Source organism: Bos indicus x Bos taurus, chromosome 1, assembly GCF_003369695.1.
Source record: "Bos indicus x Bos taurus breed Angus x Brahman F1 hybrid chromosome 1, Bos_hybrid_MaternalHap_v2.0, whole genome shotgun sequence".
NCBI lineage: Eukaryota > Metazoa > Chordata > Mammalia > Artiodactyla > Bovidae > Bos > Bos indicus x Bos taurus.
The window spans coordinates 67759844-67772571 of NC_040076.1; the positions used below are offsets into that span (position 1 = coordinate 67759844).

The 12728-nt window shown below is 48.4% G+C and overlaps 1 protein-coding gene across 4 annotated transcripts in view; it reads right to left on the bottom strand.

Moving 5' to 3' along the window:
* Positions 1–12728, bottom strand: part of MYLK (myosin light chain kinase) — a 280259-nt gene that overhangs the window by 40302 nt on the left and 227229 nt on the right. For all 4 annotated transcript variants that reach the window (XM_027535988.1, XM_027536006.1, XM_027536083.1 and 1 more), the window contains 3 exons: positions 12355–12482; positions 10256–10409; positions 2514–2819 (listed from right to left, as the gene is read on the bottom strand). In XM_027535988.1, coding sequence (XP_027391789.1) covers positions 2514–2819; positions 10256–10409; positions 12355–12482 — 588 coding nt within the window. The remainder of the gene's footprint in view (positions 1–2513; positions 2820–10255; positions 10410–12354; positions 12483–12728) is intronic.

The following is a 12728-nucleotide window of genomic DNA, read 5'->3' on the forward strand; positions in this document are numbered from 1 at the left end:
AAAAGGGGGTAATAATAGTATCTACTTCATTGAGTTAGATGTGTGAAATAATGCATGCAAAATGCTTTAATCTGGCTATATATTAATAGCAAGTGTTAAATATGTTAGCCACCATAAAACATAATAATCTCTAAATGGCTCCTGAATTTGTGTTTAGTTACAAGCCAAGATGTGGGAGTAATCTTAGAGTCTTCTAACTTTTCCCTGCCCAAGAAGTGATTAGGAATGGTGAATTCTACCTCCTAAGGTTCCCTTACTATCCTCTCCTGGACTACAACAGAGAGGCCCAATCAATATCTTACTGACTTCAATCTCACCCCCCACCCCATCTGCTCAGGTGCTTCTCAAACATTCATGTGTATATGAATCCATGGGGGGCTGAGGGTGGATGATGTTAAAATGAAGGTTCAAAAGGTATTAGGGAAGTGGCGGGGGGTGGGGGTGGGGGGGGTGGGGACGGGGCGGGCGTGGAGAATCTGCATCTCTAACAAGTTCCCAGGATCCCAAGACTGCTGGTCCAGACCACACCTTGAGTTGTAAAGGTCTACACTTCCTCAAACTCTAAAAAAAAAAAAAAAAAAAAAGACCTAACTATATCAAGCCCCTACTTGAAAACCTTTGATAGCTCACAATTTTATCTAGACTATCTTTTTGTGTTGCTTCCTCCTATTCTACCTCACGCAGCATATTCCCCTGGCCACACATGAGAGACTCAAAATGTGGTTTCTACCAATTTGTAACTTTGCTCACGGTGTTTCCTTTGTGAGGAATGCTTCTCTCTGTCTGACCTGTCTCTTGGAATCCTATTCCTTTCTCCAAGACTCAATGTAAGTATTACCTCTAGGAAGACTTTCCCAAGCTTTATGGCAAAACTATTCATGCTTTCTGCTGTATCTCCACAATTTGTTTTTACTGCTATAATATCAAATGGATGTGGCCCATCTCAAGATAGTTAGTCTTAACTATGGTCTTCACTATAGACTTTGTTAGATTTTCACTGTTGGATTTTAAGCTTCTTCTCTTAGTGGTCTTCATTTCCCAGGTACCTGACACTGAGTAGGCCCTCAAATAGGAGTGCAGAAAGGAGGGAGAGGGATGGTAGGGGAAGATGCTGAAACTGTATGTAGGTCTACCTGAATTCCAGCTTTCCAGGACTGTACTCCTGATTATTTATTAACTATGCCAAAGCCTTTGACTATGTGGATCACAATCAACTGTGGAAAATTCTGAAAGAGATGGGAATACCAGACCACCTGACCTGCCTCTTGAGAAATCTGTATGCAGGTCAGGAAGCAACAGTTAGAACTGGACATGGAACAACAGACTGGTTCCAAATAGGAAAAGGAGTACGTCAAGGCTGTATATTGTCACCCTGCTTATTTAACTTATATGCAGAGTACATCATGAGAAATGCTAGGCTGGAAGAAACACAAGCTGGAATCAAGATTGCCAGAAGAAATATCAATAACCTCAGATATGCAGATGACACCACCCTTATGGCAGGAAGTGAAGAAGAACTCAAAAGCCTCTTGATGAAAGTGAAAGTGGAGAGTGAAAAAGTTGGCTTAAAGCTCAACATTCAGAAAACGAAGATCATGGCATCTAGTCCCATCACTTCATGGGAAATAGATGGGGAAACAGTGGAAACGGTGTCAAACTTTATTTTTTTTTTTTGCTCCAAAATCACTGCAGATGGTGACTGCAGTCATGAAATTAAAAGACGCCTAGTCCTTAGAAGGAAAGTTATGACCAACCTAGATAGCATATGCAAAAGCAGAGACATTACTTTGCCAACAAAGGTCCGTCTAGTCAAGGCTATGGTTTTTCCTGTAGTCATGTATGGATGTGAGAGTTGGACTGTGAACAAGGCTGAGTGCCAAAGAATTGATGCTTTTGAACTGGGGTGTTGGAGAAGACTCTTGAGAGTCCCTTGGACTGCAAGGAGATCCAATCAGTCCATTCTGAAGGAGATCAGCCCTCGGATTTCTTTGGAAGGAATGATGCTAAAGCTGAAACTCCAGTACTTTGGCCACCTCATGTGAAGAGTTGACTCATTGGAAAAGACTCTGATGCTGGGAGGGATTGGGGGCAGGAGGAGAAGGGGACGACAGAGGATGAGATGGCTGGATGGCATCACTGACTCGACGGACGTGAGTCTGAGTGAACTCTGGGAGTTGGTGATGGACAGGGAGGCCTGGCATGCTGTGATTCATGGGGTCGCAGAGTCAGACAGGACTGAGGACTGAACTGAACTGAACTCCTGATTAACACACCATCGCCCCCTGGTGGCAGTGTATCAAAATTGCTGGTTCAATATTTTTTGAAAGATCACAGGTACCCCTTTTAGAGTATGGTTCAGTATATACATTGGAAAGCAAGATCCCAAAAGACCCTGACAGTCACCAGCAAAGTCTTGTCAGTTCCCCTGTACCACTCTCCATTCAGACTTCTACACACACAAGGTAAGTCATGTACATTTATCTCAAGCCAGTGATGAAAGGAAGGCAGCCTACCTTCTTCAGGTTTCTCTCCCAAGGCTGTGAGTTCAGACTCCTGGCTTGGCTCACTGGTTCCATAGACATTGATAGCACGCACACGGAACTTATATTCTCGGTCAGGCAGCAGGTCCTGGACGTTGAAAGAAGTGCTGCGGCACGTGGCTAGTTCCTTCCACGTCTTGTCCACTGAGTCCCAGATCTCGACACTGTATGACTGTACGGCGCTGCCCCCATCATACGAGGAGCCATACCAGGACAAGGTCAGTGAGGAGCTTCGGATGTCAGAGGCACAAGGTGTACCGGCTGGGGGGTCTGGCTTGTCTGGGGAAACAGAAGCATAGCATCATTCAGCTGTGCAGAATTGCAGGGTGAGAAGGTTTTTGAATTAGCTAGTCATTTACAGATGTGAGAGCTGGACCATACAAAAGGCTAAATGCCGAAGAATTGATGCTTTCGAACTGTGGTGCTGGAGAAGACTCTTGAGAGTCCCTTGGACAACAAGGAGATCAAACTAGTCAATCCTAAAGGAAATCAATCTTGAATATTCATTGAAAGGATTGATGCTGAAGCTGAAGCTCCAATACTCTGGCCACCTGATTCAAAGAGCTGACTCGTTGGAAAAGACCCTGATGCTGGGAAAGAGTGAAGGCAGGAAGAGAAGCGGGGAGACAGAGGATGAGATGGTTGAATGGCATCACTGACTCAATGGACATGAGTTTGAGTAGGCTCCAGGAGATGGTGAAGGACAGGGAAGCCTGGTGTGCTGCAGTCTGCTGGGTTGCAAAGAGTCGAACACAACTGAGCAGCTGAACAACAACGAGGGAGAAGCAGCTGTGGTCCCTGGTCCCGGCTCTCTTTCCCTCCTCTGCACAGTCACACCTATGCAAACACCTGTCTATGTGGAAAGCCCAACAAACACAAATACTATTTGCTTGAATATACCGTCTTTTTTGGCTAGTTTCTAGTCTACACGTCATGATTTCCTGTGCTTTGCCCAAGTCATAAACATATTTCTCAGTGTAAACAGATCTAGGAAGCTCCGCAGGAGGTGTGGACTGCTTCCCATCAAAAATATGTCTCGAAAGAGAGTTCAATGTGTGTATGTGCATGTGTCTCCTCCAGGCCTGAGGCCAGTGGCCTCAGACATAACAGGAACCAGTCTCTGCTTTCTCTGGGACACGGGAAACGCCTGCCCTGCTGAGGGTCAGTACAGCACAGTGAGCGCTGAAGTTACACACAGGGCTTGAATACAGCTCTGTCTTCATTCACTACTTCTCAGCCTCTGTGCCTCAGTTTCCTCCTCTGAAAATGTGCATGATAACAGCATTGGATCACAAGGTTGTCATGAGATATTCTTAGGAAAACATCCTGTTTGAGTAGCCTTGCTGTCATCAATCGGAGAAGGCAATGGCACCCCACTCCAGTACTCTTGCCTGGAAAATCCCATGGACGGAGGAGTCTGGTGGGCTCTAGTCCATGGGGTCGCCAAGAGTTGGGCACGACTGAGCGACTTCACTTTCACTTTTCACTTTCATGCATTGGAGAAGGAAATGGCAACCCACTCCAGTATTCTTGCCTAGAGAATCCCAGGGACAGAGGAGCCTAGTGGGCTGCCATCTACGGGGTTGCACAGAGTCGGACACGAGTGAAGCAACTTAGCAGCAGCAGCTGTCATCAATACTGCAGAAGTTCATTTCTGACTTTATAAAACATTACTCCCACCCTCTCTTCATCCTCCTGCTGCTGCTGCGTAGTTGTTCAGTCATGTCCGACTCTGAGACCCCATGGACTGTAGTCTGCCAGGCTCCTCTGTCCATGGGATTACCCAGGCAAGAATACTGGAGTGGGTTGCCATACCCTCCTCCAGGGGATCTTCCTGACCCAGGGATCAAACCTGGGTATCTTGCATCACAGACAGATTCTTTACCACTGAACTACCAGGGAAGCCCTCCAACCTCCTAGGACTGGTATAAAATGAGATAGAGAATTTCAAAGCAAACCACAGTAGCAAATCACAGTCATCTTTAAGGGCCGGAAAATGAGCCAAAGATACAAACTAGGAGCAGTCCCTTGGGCTGGCCACCTTCCTACTCAGACCAGTAATGCTAAGAACCAGTAACACTGCCAACTTCAAGGCAGATCACAGCAGCCAGTATGTTCATTAATGAGGTTCTTGAGTTTTGAGATTTTTGACAGTTGTTCATCTCCGCCTGCAATGCAGGAGACACAGGAGATGCGGGTTTGATCCCTGGGTCTGGAAGATCCCCTGGAGGAGGAAATGGCAACCCACTCCAGTATTCTTGCCTGAAAAATCCCATGGACTGAGGAGCCTGGTGGTTTAAAGTCCAAGGGGTTGCAAAGAGTCAGACACAACTGAGCAACTAAGCATGATTAAGCACATCTGAACAAAATTCTGAACAAAATTCTCCTATTTTTCAGATTTAGTCTGTGTAGGTAGTCGGTTTAGTGACAGATACAGATCTTCAGTAACCTTCATCTCCTCCAAGGCAATCTGAGTTTTAGAGTTCTCAAACAAAAAAGGTCATGTATTATGCTCTGCGAATTTGTAAGCTATGTGAATTCCAACTAATTCCTTAACTTTCAAGACTATTTTGCTTTTTCATTTGGAAAGTGGGGTTATATATCAGTCTCTCAGGGGTTTTGCGAGCATCAAATAAAGCAAACCCAGGTAATGTACTTGATTCCTACTTTCCTACCCCTCAGCTAGGTAGGAAGGCCAAAGAAAATTCCTGCAGATGACCAAAGCACATGGAGAAGAAAAAAAAACATTCTGTGTGTGTATGTGTGTATATACATATACATATAAACACACACATACACACATACGTGTGCATACACATGTACCTATACACATACATACCATACATGCCTATACACATACATGTTCATCCCCTCCCCTCCAAATCCTGCTGCTTCTTCATTCCAGCCAGGAATGCACTGCCTGGAAGCCATTCATCCCCTGCAGCCCAAATCTGGGTTGACTCGCCCTGGAATGACTCTGGGGCTGTGACAGCCCCTCCCTGCTGGTGACAGTCACTCTGGAGGCCTCTTGTGATGGAACCACTTTCACTGGTTGTTCAACATGTTCTCTTAGAAAAACTGTTTGTTCTAAAAGATATATTGGTCTTTTTATAAATATTTCTGGTGTTGGCTAAGATGTTTATTACTCTAAACTCTCTTACAGGCAAGTGATTCAAATCCTCTAAGATCCAGCAAAAGAAGTAAAAAGACCTAAGAAGGATGAAAGACAGACTCCTTGCCTCCTTTAGAGGATATGCCTGGAAAACTTCTGACTGGACACGTTCAGTGTCCTGTAGTTTGAGACAACAAATATAGATACACTCTACTGACTGATATATTCCCCTCCTGCTTTAGTGAAAAAGAGAAAACTTTGAGAAATGGCTATTTTGGAAGAGGTACTATTAATCCCCCAACCTGCTCCAAATGTCTCTTGGCTGAAAGAGGAAAAAACAGGCACCAGTCATATGTCATGGCCTGAAGCACAAGAGAAGATGCAAAACTGGAGAGAACATTTTTAATTCCAAGTGAAACCTCAATGCTTTCAAGGAATCTGATGCCAAATTAGGGAGTTCAGAACAGAGGCAAGTCTGAAGTCATGGGAGATTGGAAGCCCCCACCTCCGCAACTGCCCTTAGAGCCACGGGCTGTGCCTGATGCCTTCTGTTCTTTCCAACCTACAGAGTGCACACAGAGGCTGGACAAGCTGGGGATGACGCAGACAAACTCAGTCTGGGAGGGAGGCCTGGGCACGGCCTGGCAAAGGCCAGGTGGGCTCGGTGACTGGGGCCCCGAGCTCCATGTTTCTGTGGAATTCTCTCATAACTCCCTGGACACTGGCCTAGCCGAATGGGAAATGCTGAGTCTAAGGGAAGGGTCTTTGGTGGCAATAGATCCAGGATTAGAAAATGTTTAGTAAATGTTCTCACTTCTGGGAAATCGAAGGATCTCATCTCTGATGCTTCTCTCTGCTGACAATCTCTATGCACCTGTGCATTTGAAGATGGTCTTTGACTGGATCGAAGCCCACCTTGACCTCCCTTTGCACGCACCTGCAGCTTTTAAACTTTGGCAGGGCTGCGAGGGCCCCTAGGTTGTGCACCTGGGTAATCCTGGCCCTCTGGGGTTAGGCAAGGTGCTGTGCTTACCGAGAACACCCAGCTGGCCAGTGGCAGAGCCAAAAGGAGATTCGAAATGTCTCCAAACCCTCATTCCAGGGGCCTGTTATTTTCTAGGCTATCAGGCCACATAAGATCAAGAAAGCATCTTGCTCAAGCCCAAGCCAAGTGTTATGAAGTGAAATCACCTGTCCTTAAAAATCATGCGAGTTCCTAGCTCAGATAGCCTTGGGGGGTTACTGGGTACCTGGGGAACCTCTCTGCTGTGTTCGTCTCCTTTAAAGATCTGCAGAGTGGTCTGTTTGTCTTGTGCTGGACTAGTCACATGAGGACCTCGTCTGGGGCAAGCTGCTCTCTCCGACCGGAGCGGCCCTCCCTCACCCTTCCCGGGCTGAGGCTGGAGACTGGGCACGGGCAGCGGCCCTCCCTCACCCTTCCCAGGCTGAGGCTGGAGACTGGGCACGGGCAGCGGCCCTCCCTCACCCTTCCCAGGCTGAGGCTGGAGACCGGGCACGGGCAGCGGCCCTCTGAGCACCACACGTCCCTGCACTGCCCTTCGTTGCCATTGTTCAGTTGCTAAGTCGTGTGGGACTCTTCGCGACCCCTGAACTGTAGCCCGCCAGGCTTCCCTTTCTCCACTATCTGTCCTTTAACATATAATAATAATAATAAGCCTTCAAAATAGCTAAACATCACTCTTTTAAAGTAACTGAGGCAAAGGCTAATTTTGATCATCATTTTTAAAACCGTGTGCTGTGTGCTCAATCACTCAGTCGTGTCCGACTCTTTGTGACCCCGTGGACTGTAGCGCCTCAGGTTCCTCTGCCCATAGGATTTCCCAGGCAAAATTACTGGAGTGGGTTGCAATTTCCTCCTCCAGGGCATCTTCCCAACCCAGGGATAAAACCCACGTCTCTTGGGTCTCCTGAACTGGCAGGCAGATTCTTTTCCACTGAGCCACCTGGGAAGCCCTTTTTTTAAAAAATAGGAGTCATAAAGTTAGTGGTAAACTTCTCTTCTTGTATGTTCTTTAAAGTACTCCTTTCTTTTCAGATAGTTTATGATTTTTAATTCTAGGAGTCATAAACTACCTGAAAAGAACGGGGTATTTTAAAGAACATACAGAGGAGAAGTTTACTGCTAATTAGTAGAAGTTGTGCTAAATCGGCCTTATTTAGTGGGCTTACAAATGGATGCATCCGAAGTGCTGGAAACAGCCCAGAGTAGGCCAAACAAACTCTGTTTCTTCTCATTTACATTTTAGATCTACTTAATCAACCCTGATCAGATAATACACAGATGTCCCTAGAGACAGGCAGGTAAATCTGGGCTTAATCCAGGTTTACTTTGGACTGAGTCTAAATCCACAGGCTCTGAATGAATGCGGATTTGCTGTGTCCATCAATGCAAGTTCTCATTTTATTGAGCAATTCTATTCTTAGCTCTCCGAGAGGGAGGCAGACAGAAAGCCCTTCCCCTCCATTCCATTCCCCTTCCAGGACGGCATTTAACATGCTGCTCCTGCCAGCTGGCGGGCAGCCACGCCAATGGCCCTGTCAGCACTGGCCGAGGAGAATGAGAAACTAGACCATAAAAGGCCACAACTGCAGGCCGTGCGGTGGTGATGGGGGCGGGGAGCTGGTGGCACTGTGCGGAGTGCGAGGGCTGGGGGCACTGGCCGCAGAAGAGCAGTTCCAGGGAGTTGACCCTAAAGTTCCCCCAGCCAGGGCAGATGAGAGAGAACACCAAGGAAAACTGGAAACCGCTGCCTGCTGATGGGTGGGGCATGGGGCCAAATGGATACTTCAGGCACAGATTTGAGGGCAAAGATGAACTGGATCACCAGTACCAACTGCCCACCCACCAGAGTGTTCCTGACTCCAGGAGGAACGGATTAGAATAAGCATCTGGAGTCACCAAAGAGACAGCGAGGGGGACAAGGGTCCCTGCTGTCTTTTATAGATGAGAAACTGTTCCCTGAGACCTTGGCCCACTGGCATTCCCAGGGAGAAAAACTCCTGCCCTAAGGAAACCAAGGGCTTCTCCAGTGGTTCAGCAGTAAAGAATCTGCCTGCAATGCAGGAGATGTGGGTTCGATCTCTGGGTCAGGAAGATCCCCTGGAGGAGGGCATGGCAACCCACTTCAGTATTCTTGCCTGGAGAATCCCATGGACAGAGAAGCCTGGCGGGCTACAGTTCATGGGGTCATAAAGAGTCAGACACGACTGAGTGACTGAGCACGCACACATGCATGCACAAGGAAACTAAACACAAGAGGATAAAATCAATGAATGCCAGGAGAAAGGCTTTCGTGTGCACCTCGTGTGAAGGCCCATGAGTGCACTGGGACCACCTGAGCAGGGACCTGTGCAGGGACTGCCTGCTGTCCATCTGCTGCTCCTTCAAGGTCCTGAATGCCTGCCATGTGAGCGGACAGTGGGCTGAACACGACAGACAGCAGGAAGGCAGTTAGGAAGCTTGCTTGTTATTTCAGGAAAGAGTAGACCCGAGCATGAAAAGCACAGCAATTGAGGTGGAGAGGGAAGAGTCTGGAGACAGACTCTGAACTCAGTCCTATGATGCAGAAGACAAGAAAAAGGGAGCGGCCTAGGGGTTAGGAGGCCACAGTGGCCTCAGAAGGGCAGTCCCCACAGTCGGACAGGGCCTGGGGGCCAGGCTGCAGGGAGCTAAAGAGTGTTGCCAGTGAGGCGAAGAAGCAGACTCAGAGTAGAGACTGGCTCTCTCAGAGGGTTTGGCTGTGGAGAGAGAGCAGAAAGACACTAGGGTGGCCAGAGAGACGAGATACTGCAAGAGTTGTGCCTGTAAACATGGGGAAGATGATGGGGGAGCCTTGGCAACATTTATAGGAGAAAAAGAGAAGTTGCAAAAAAGAAGGGTTGGAGACTTATGAGGGTTGGGGGCTTGTAGCCCTCAGGAGCCTGGAGTCTGAGGAGAAAGGTGGGCAACCCCCAGAGCCTGGAGGGTGGAGTCAACATGGGGACAGAGAGACGCCTGCAGGTGTGGGGCCATCAAGCTGAGCAAGTTCATGCCTCATGCCTCCTATGTCTAAGAGAGGCCAGAGGCTGAGGCCTGCAGGGTAAAGAGTCTCAAGGAATGGCTGTCACAGGGAAGTGGGAGACAGCGCTGACCAGCACTAATGCCTCTGCTGAGCCTGGATGTTGACAGAGCCCAGGGCTGAGGCTGTGAGTTGATGTCATCTCCCTGCTGCACCATGGGCTCAGGCAGAGCGGCAGTGAAGGTGAAAGGCAGCGCTGATTCCAGGTGAGGGTCTGCCAGGGGACTGGGAGGGGACAGGACCAGGGGAGAGGGTGTCACAGGGGCTAGCTAGGGAGAGCTGTGGTGGTGGAACTTGGGGTCTCCCAAGGCTAGAGAGGGAAGCCTGAGGAGATTCACAGAAAAAGGAAAACACTGTATGTGCAAGATCTGATTCTCAACAAGCAGGAAGGGCAGCCACAGTGTGAGAACAGGAAGAGAAAGAAAGGCCGTGGGCAGAGGGAACACGTGTGCTGGGGGAGTACCCCAAAGGGGAGGCCTGGAAGCCCACCATCCTGCCTTCTGCATGCCCCTCCCCAGACTCACCCACCACGGTGAGGTTGACTTGGGCCTGCCTGCTGCCCAGTTTGTTCTCCACCAGCAGGGTGTAGCAGCCACAGTGCTCCTGGCGCGCCGCCCGGATGGTGAGCTTGCTGCCCTGCTCGCTGTTCTCCACCTTGATGTGCTCGCTGTCCTGGATCTGGGGGCAGAGAGTGGGGCAGGCGCTGGAGACTTGAGCCAGAAAGGAAGGGGGCTCCAAGCCACGCCCCACACCCCCTAAGAGATGCAGCTGGATAGTGGTGTGGGGCTGGTCTTGTCTGCACTCTGGGCTTCCCACTCAGGACCCCTTCTCCTGCATCCAGAGCCAAGCTGCTCTGAAAGTGCCCAGATCTGGGCAGGCAGGGAGGGTGCTGAGCAGGGTCTGGGGGTTGGGAGTAAGCTATGCCTTCACTCGCTGCCCTAGACTGGAAACGAGAAACATCCCAGCCCGCTCCCCTGCTCTGGGATGGGAGGGTGGGAGAACACATTTGATCAAAGTCAGGTACAAAGCCCACCCAGAAGGTTCCGACCTCCTCTGTGCTGTCAAATACCAGTACCGATCACATGTGGCTACTCAAATCTTAGTTGAATGGCAAATAACCCAAATGTCCATCAGTGAATGAACAAATAAAGAAAACGTGGTACACCCAGACAATGGAATATTATTTGGCCATAAAAGTGAATGGAGTACTGGTTCATGTTACAGTATGGATATGCCCTGAAAATATTATGCTAAGTTAAAAAAAAAAAACGCAGACACAAAGGAACACATATGATTCCATTTATGAGAAATGCCCAGAATAGGCAAATCCTTAGAGACAGAAAATAGGTTAGGGTCACCAGAGTCTGGGGGAAGGGAAGAAATGACTGCTATTGGATCTGGGCTTTCCTTTCGAGGTGATAAAAATGTTCTGGAATTAGAAAATTGTTATAGTTGCACAGCCTTGTGAATATGTGTACACTATAAAAGGGTGAATTTTCGGATGTGTGAATTCTATCTCTACAAAACTGTTATAACCATTTTTAACTAACTGAAATGTAAAATTCAGTTTCTCAGTTGCAGTAGTCACATTTCACATGCTCAACAGCCACATGTAGTTAGTGGCTACCATACTGGATAACAGATACAGATACAGATACAGATACAGATACAGAACAATGACATCACTACGGAAAGTTCTGTTGGATGGAGCTGGGACTTGGCTAAATGTCTCTGAAGAGGCTTGAGATTTGCATCTCACTTCAGACACACTAACCCAGACAAAACCCAAGCAAACACGTTTTGGGAAAAGGCCAGCTTCTCTTCTTGTCTTTTGAGAACAACCCTTCTTTCCTCCCTAGTACTAGCCTCCTACCTCTGGGCCTTAGGACAGTTTGAATGGGTTGGGAACAGAGCAACAGAGGCTTCAAGAAGTCATAACACCTTCTGTGGGGTTCCTGACCCAGGGCCAGCCTGCCGTTCCGGGGTCTCTGCTGATGATGCATGTGGGTACACATTGCCAGCGTGGGACTGGAGGAACGGATAAGCTCCCCAAGCTCCTTTAAAAGGAACCAGTTATTTGGAAATTCAGACATTTTCCCATAGGACTGTTCTTATAAACGGTAGTTAGATTTCTGGGTCAGGAAGCCAAAATTCTGTTTAACGTACAAGTCATCTATTCAAATACTCGGACGCACTTTTATCTTTCCGGCACGCGGTTAAGCCTAAGTGGTTGCCACAGATAGGGCTCAGTAAGCTGGCACAGAATCACAGAAAGCTCAGGGGTCTGAGAGGTCATTCAGGTCACTGGTTTGATTTTCCTGACTCCGAGTAGAATTCTAGGCAGAGATATCAAAATCAGGTGGGAGCCATGGGTGGTTTGTTCTATTATGTCCTTCATACTCTATCACACAAATTGTCTATAAAACAGGCATTCCTGCTAGGTGTTGAAGAAAAGGTTACTAAGAGCTCAAATTTGGTGGGTGGGTGATGGTGGTGAGGGGCTCTCGCATGTCTAAGGCCCCCTTGGTGAACAGTGATGCTCCCTCTATCATGTTTCGCATCCCCTCTGGCCCAGAGTTGCTCTGGAATTTGTGCAGGGTATTCTTGGGCCACTGGGACTGACCTGCTTTCGGAACTTCATCCAGGTGCAGGTGATGGGCTGGGTGCCGGCCACCTTACCAAAGAGCTCCACAGACTCTCCTGCTCGCACCTTCTGGTCCTCAGGAAACTGGATGATCTGAGGCGGCATGGCTGGGGGAGGACAAGAGGGAGAGTGAGCTCGAGGAGGAGGGAGCCTCAAATGCTCTGATACCATCTGATACTTCCGGTCATATTGGTCTGGGACTCCTCTCTCACTTTCCGGAACCTTCAGGGTGAGACTGAGGGCAGTGACCTTTGCTCCACATACCTAGGCTGACGGGCCTGCTAGGTCTGTTGGTCTCTTGATCCTAATTCCAACAGAAGCGACCCATACAGTTTACACAGCATGACTCTCGG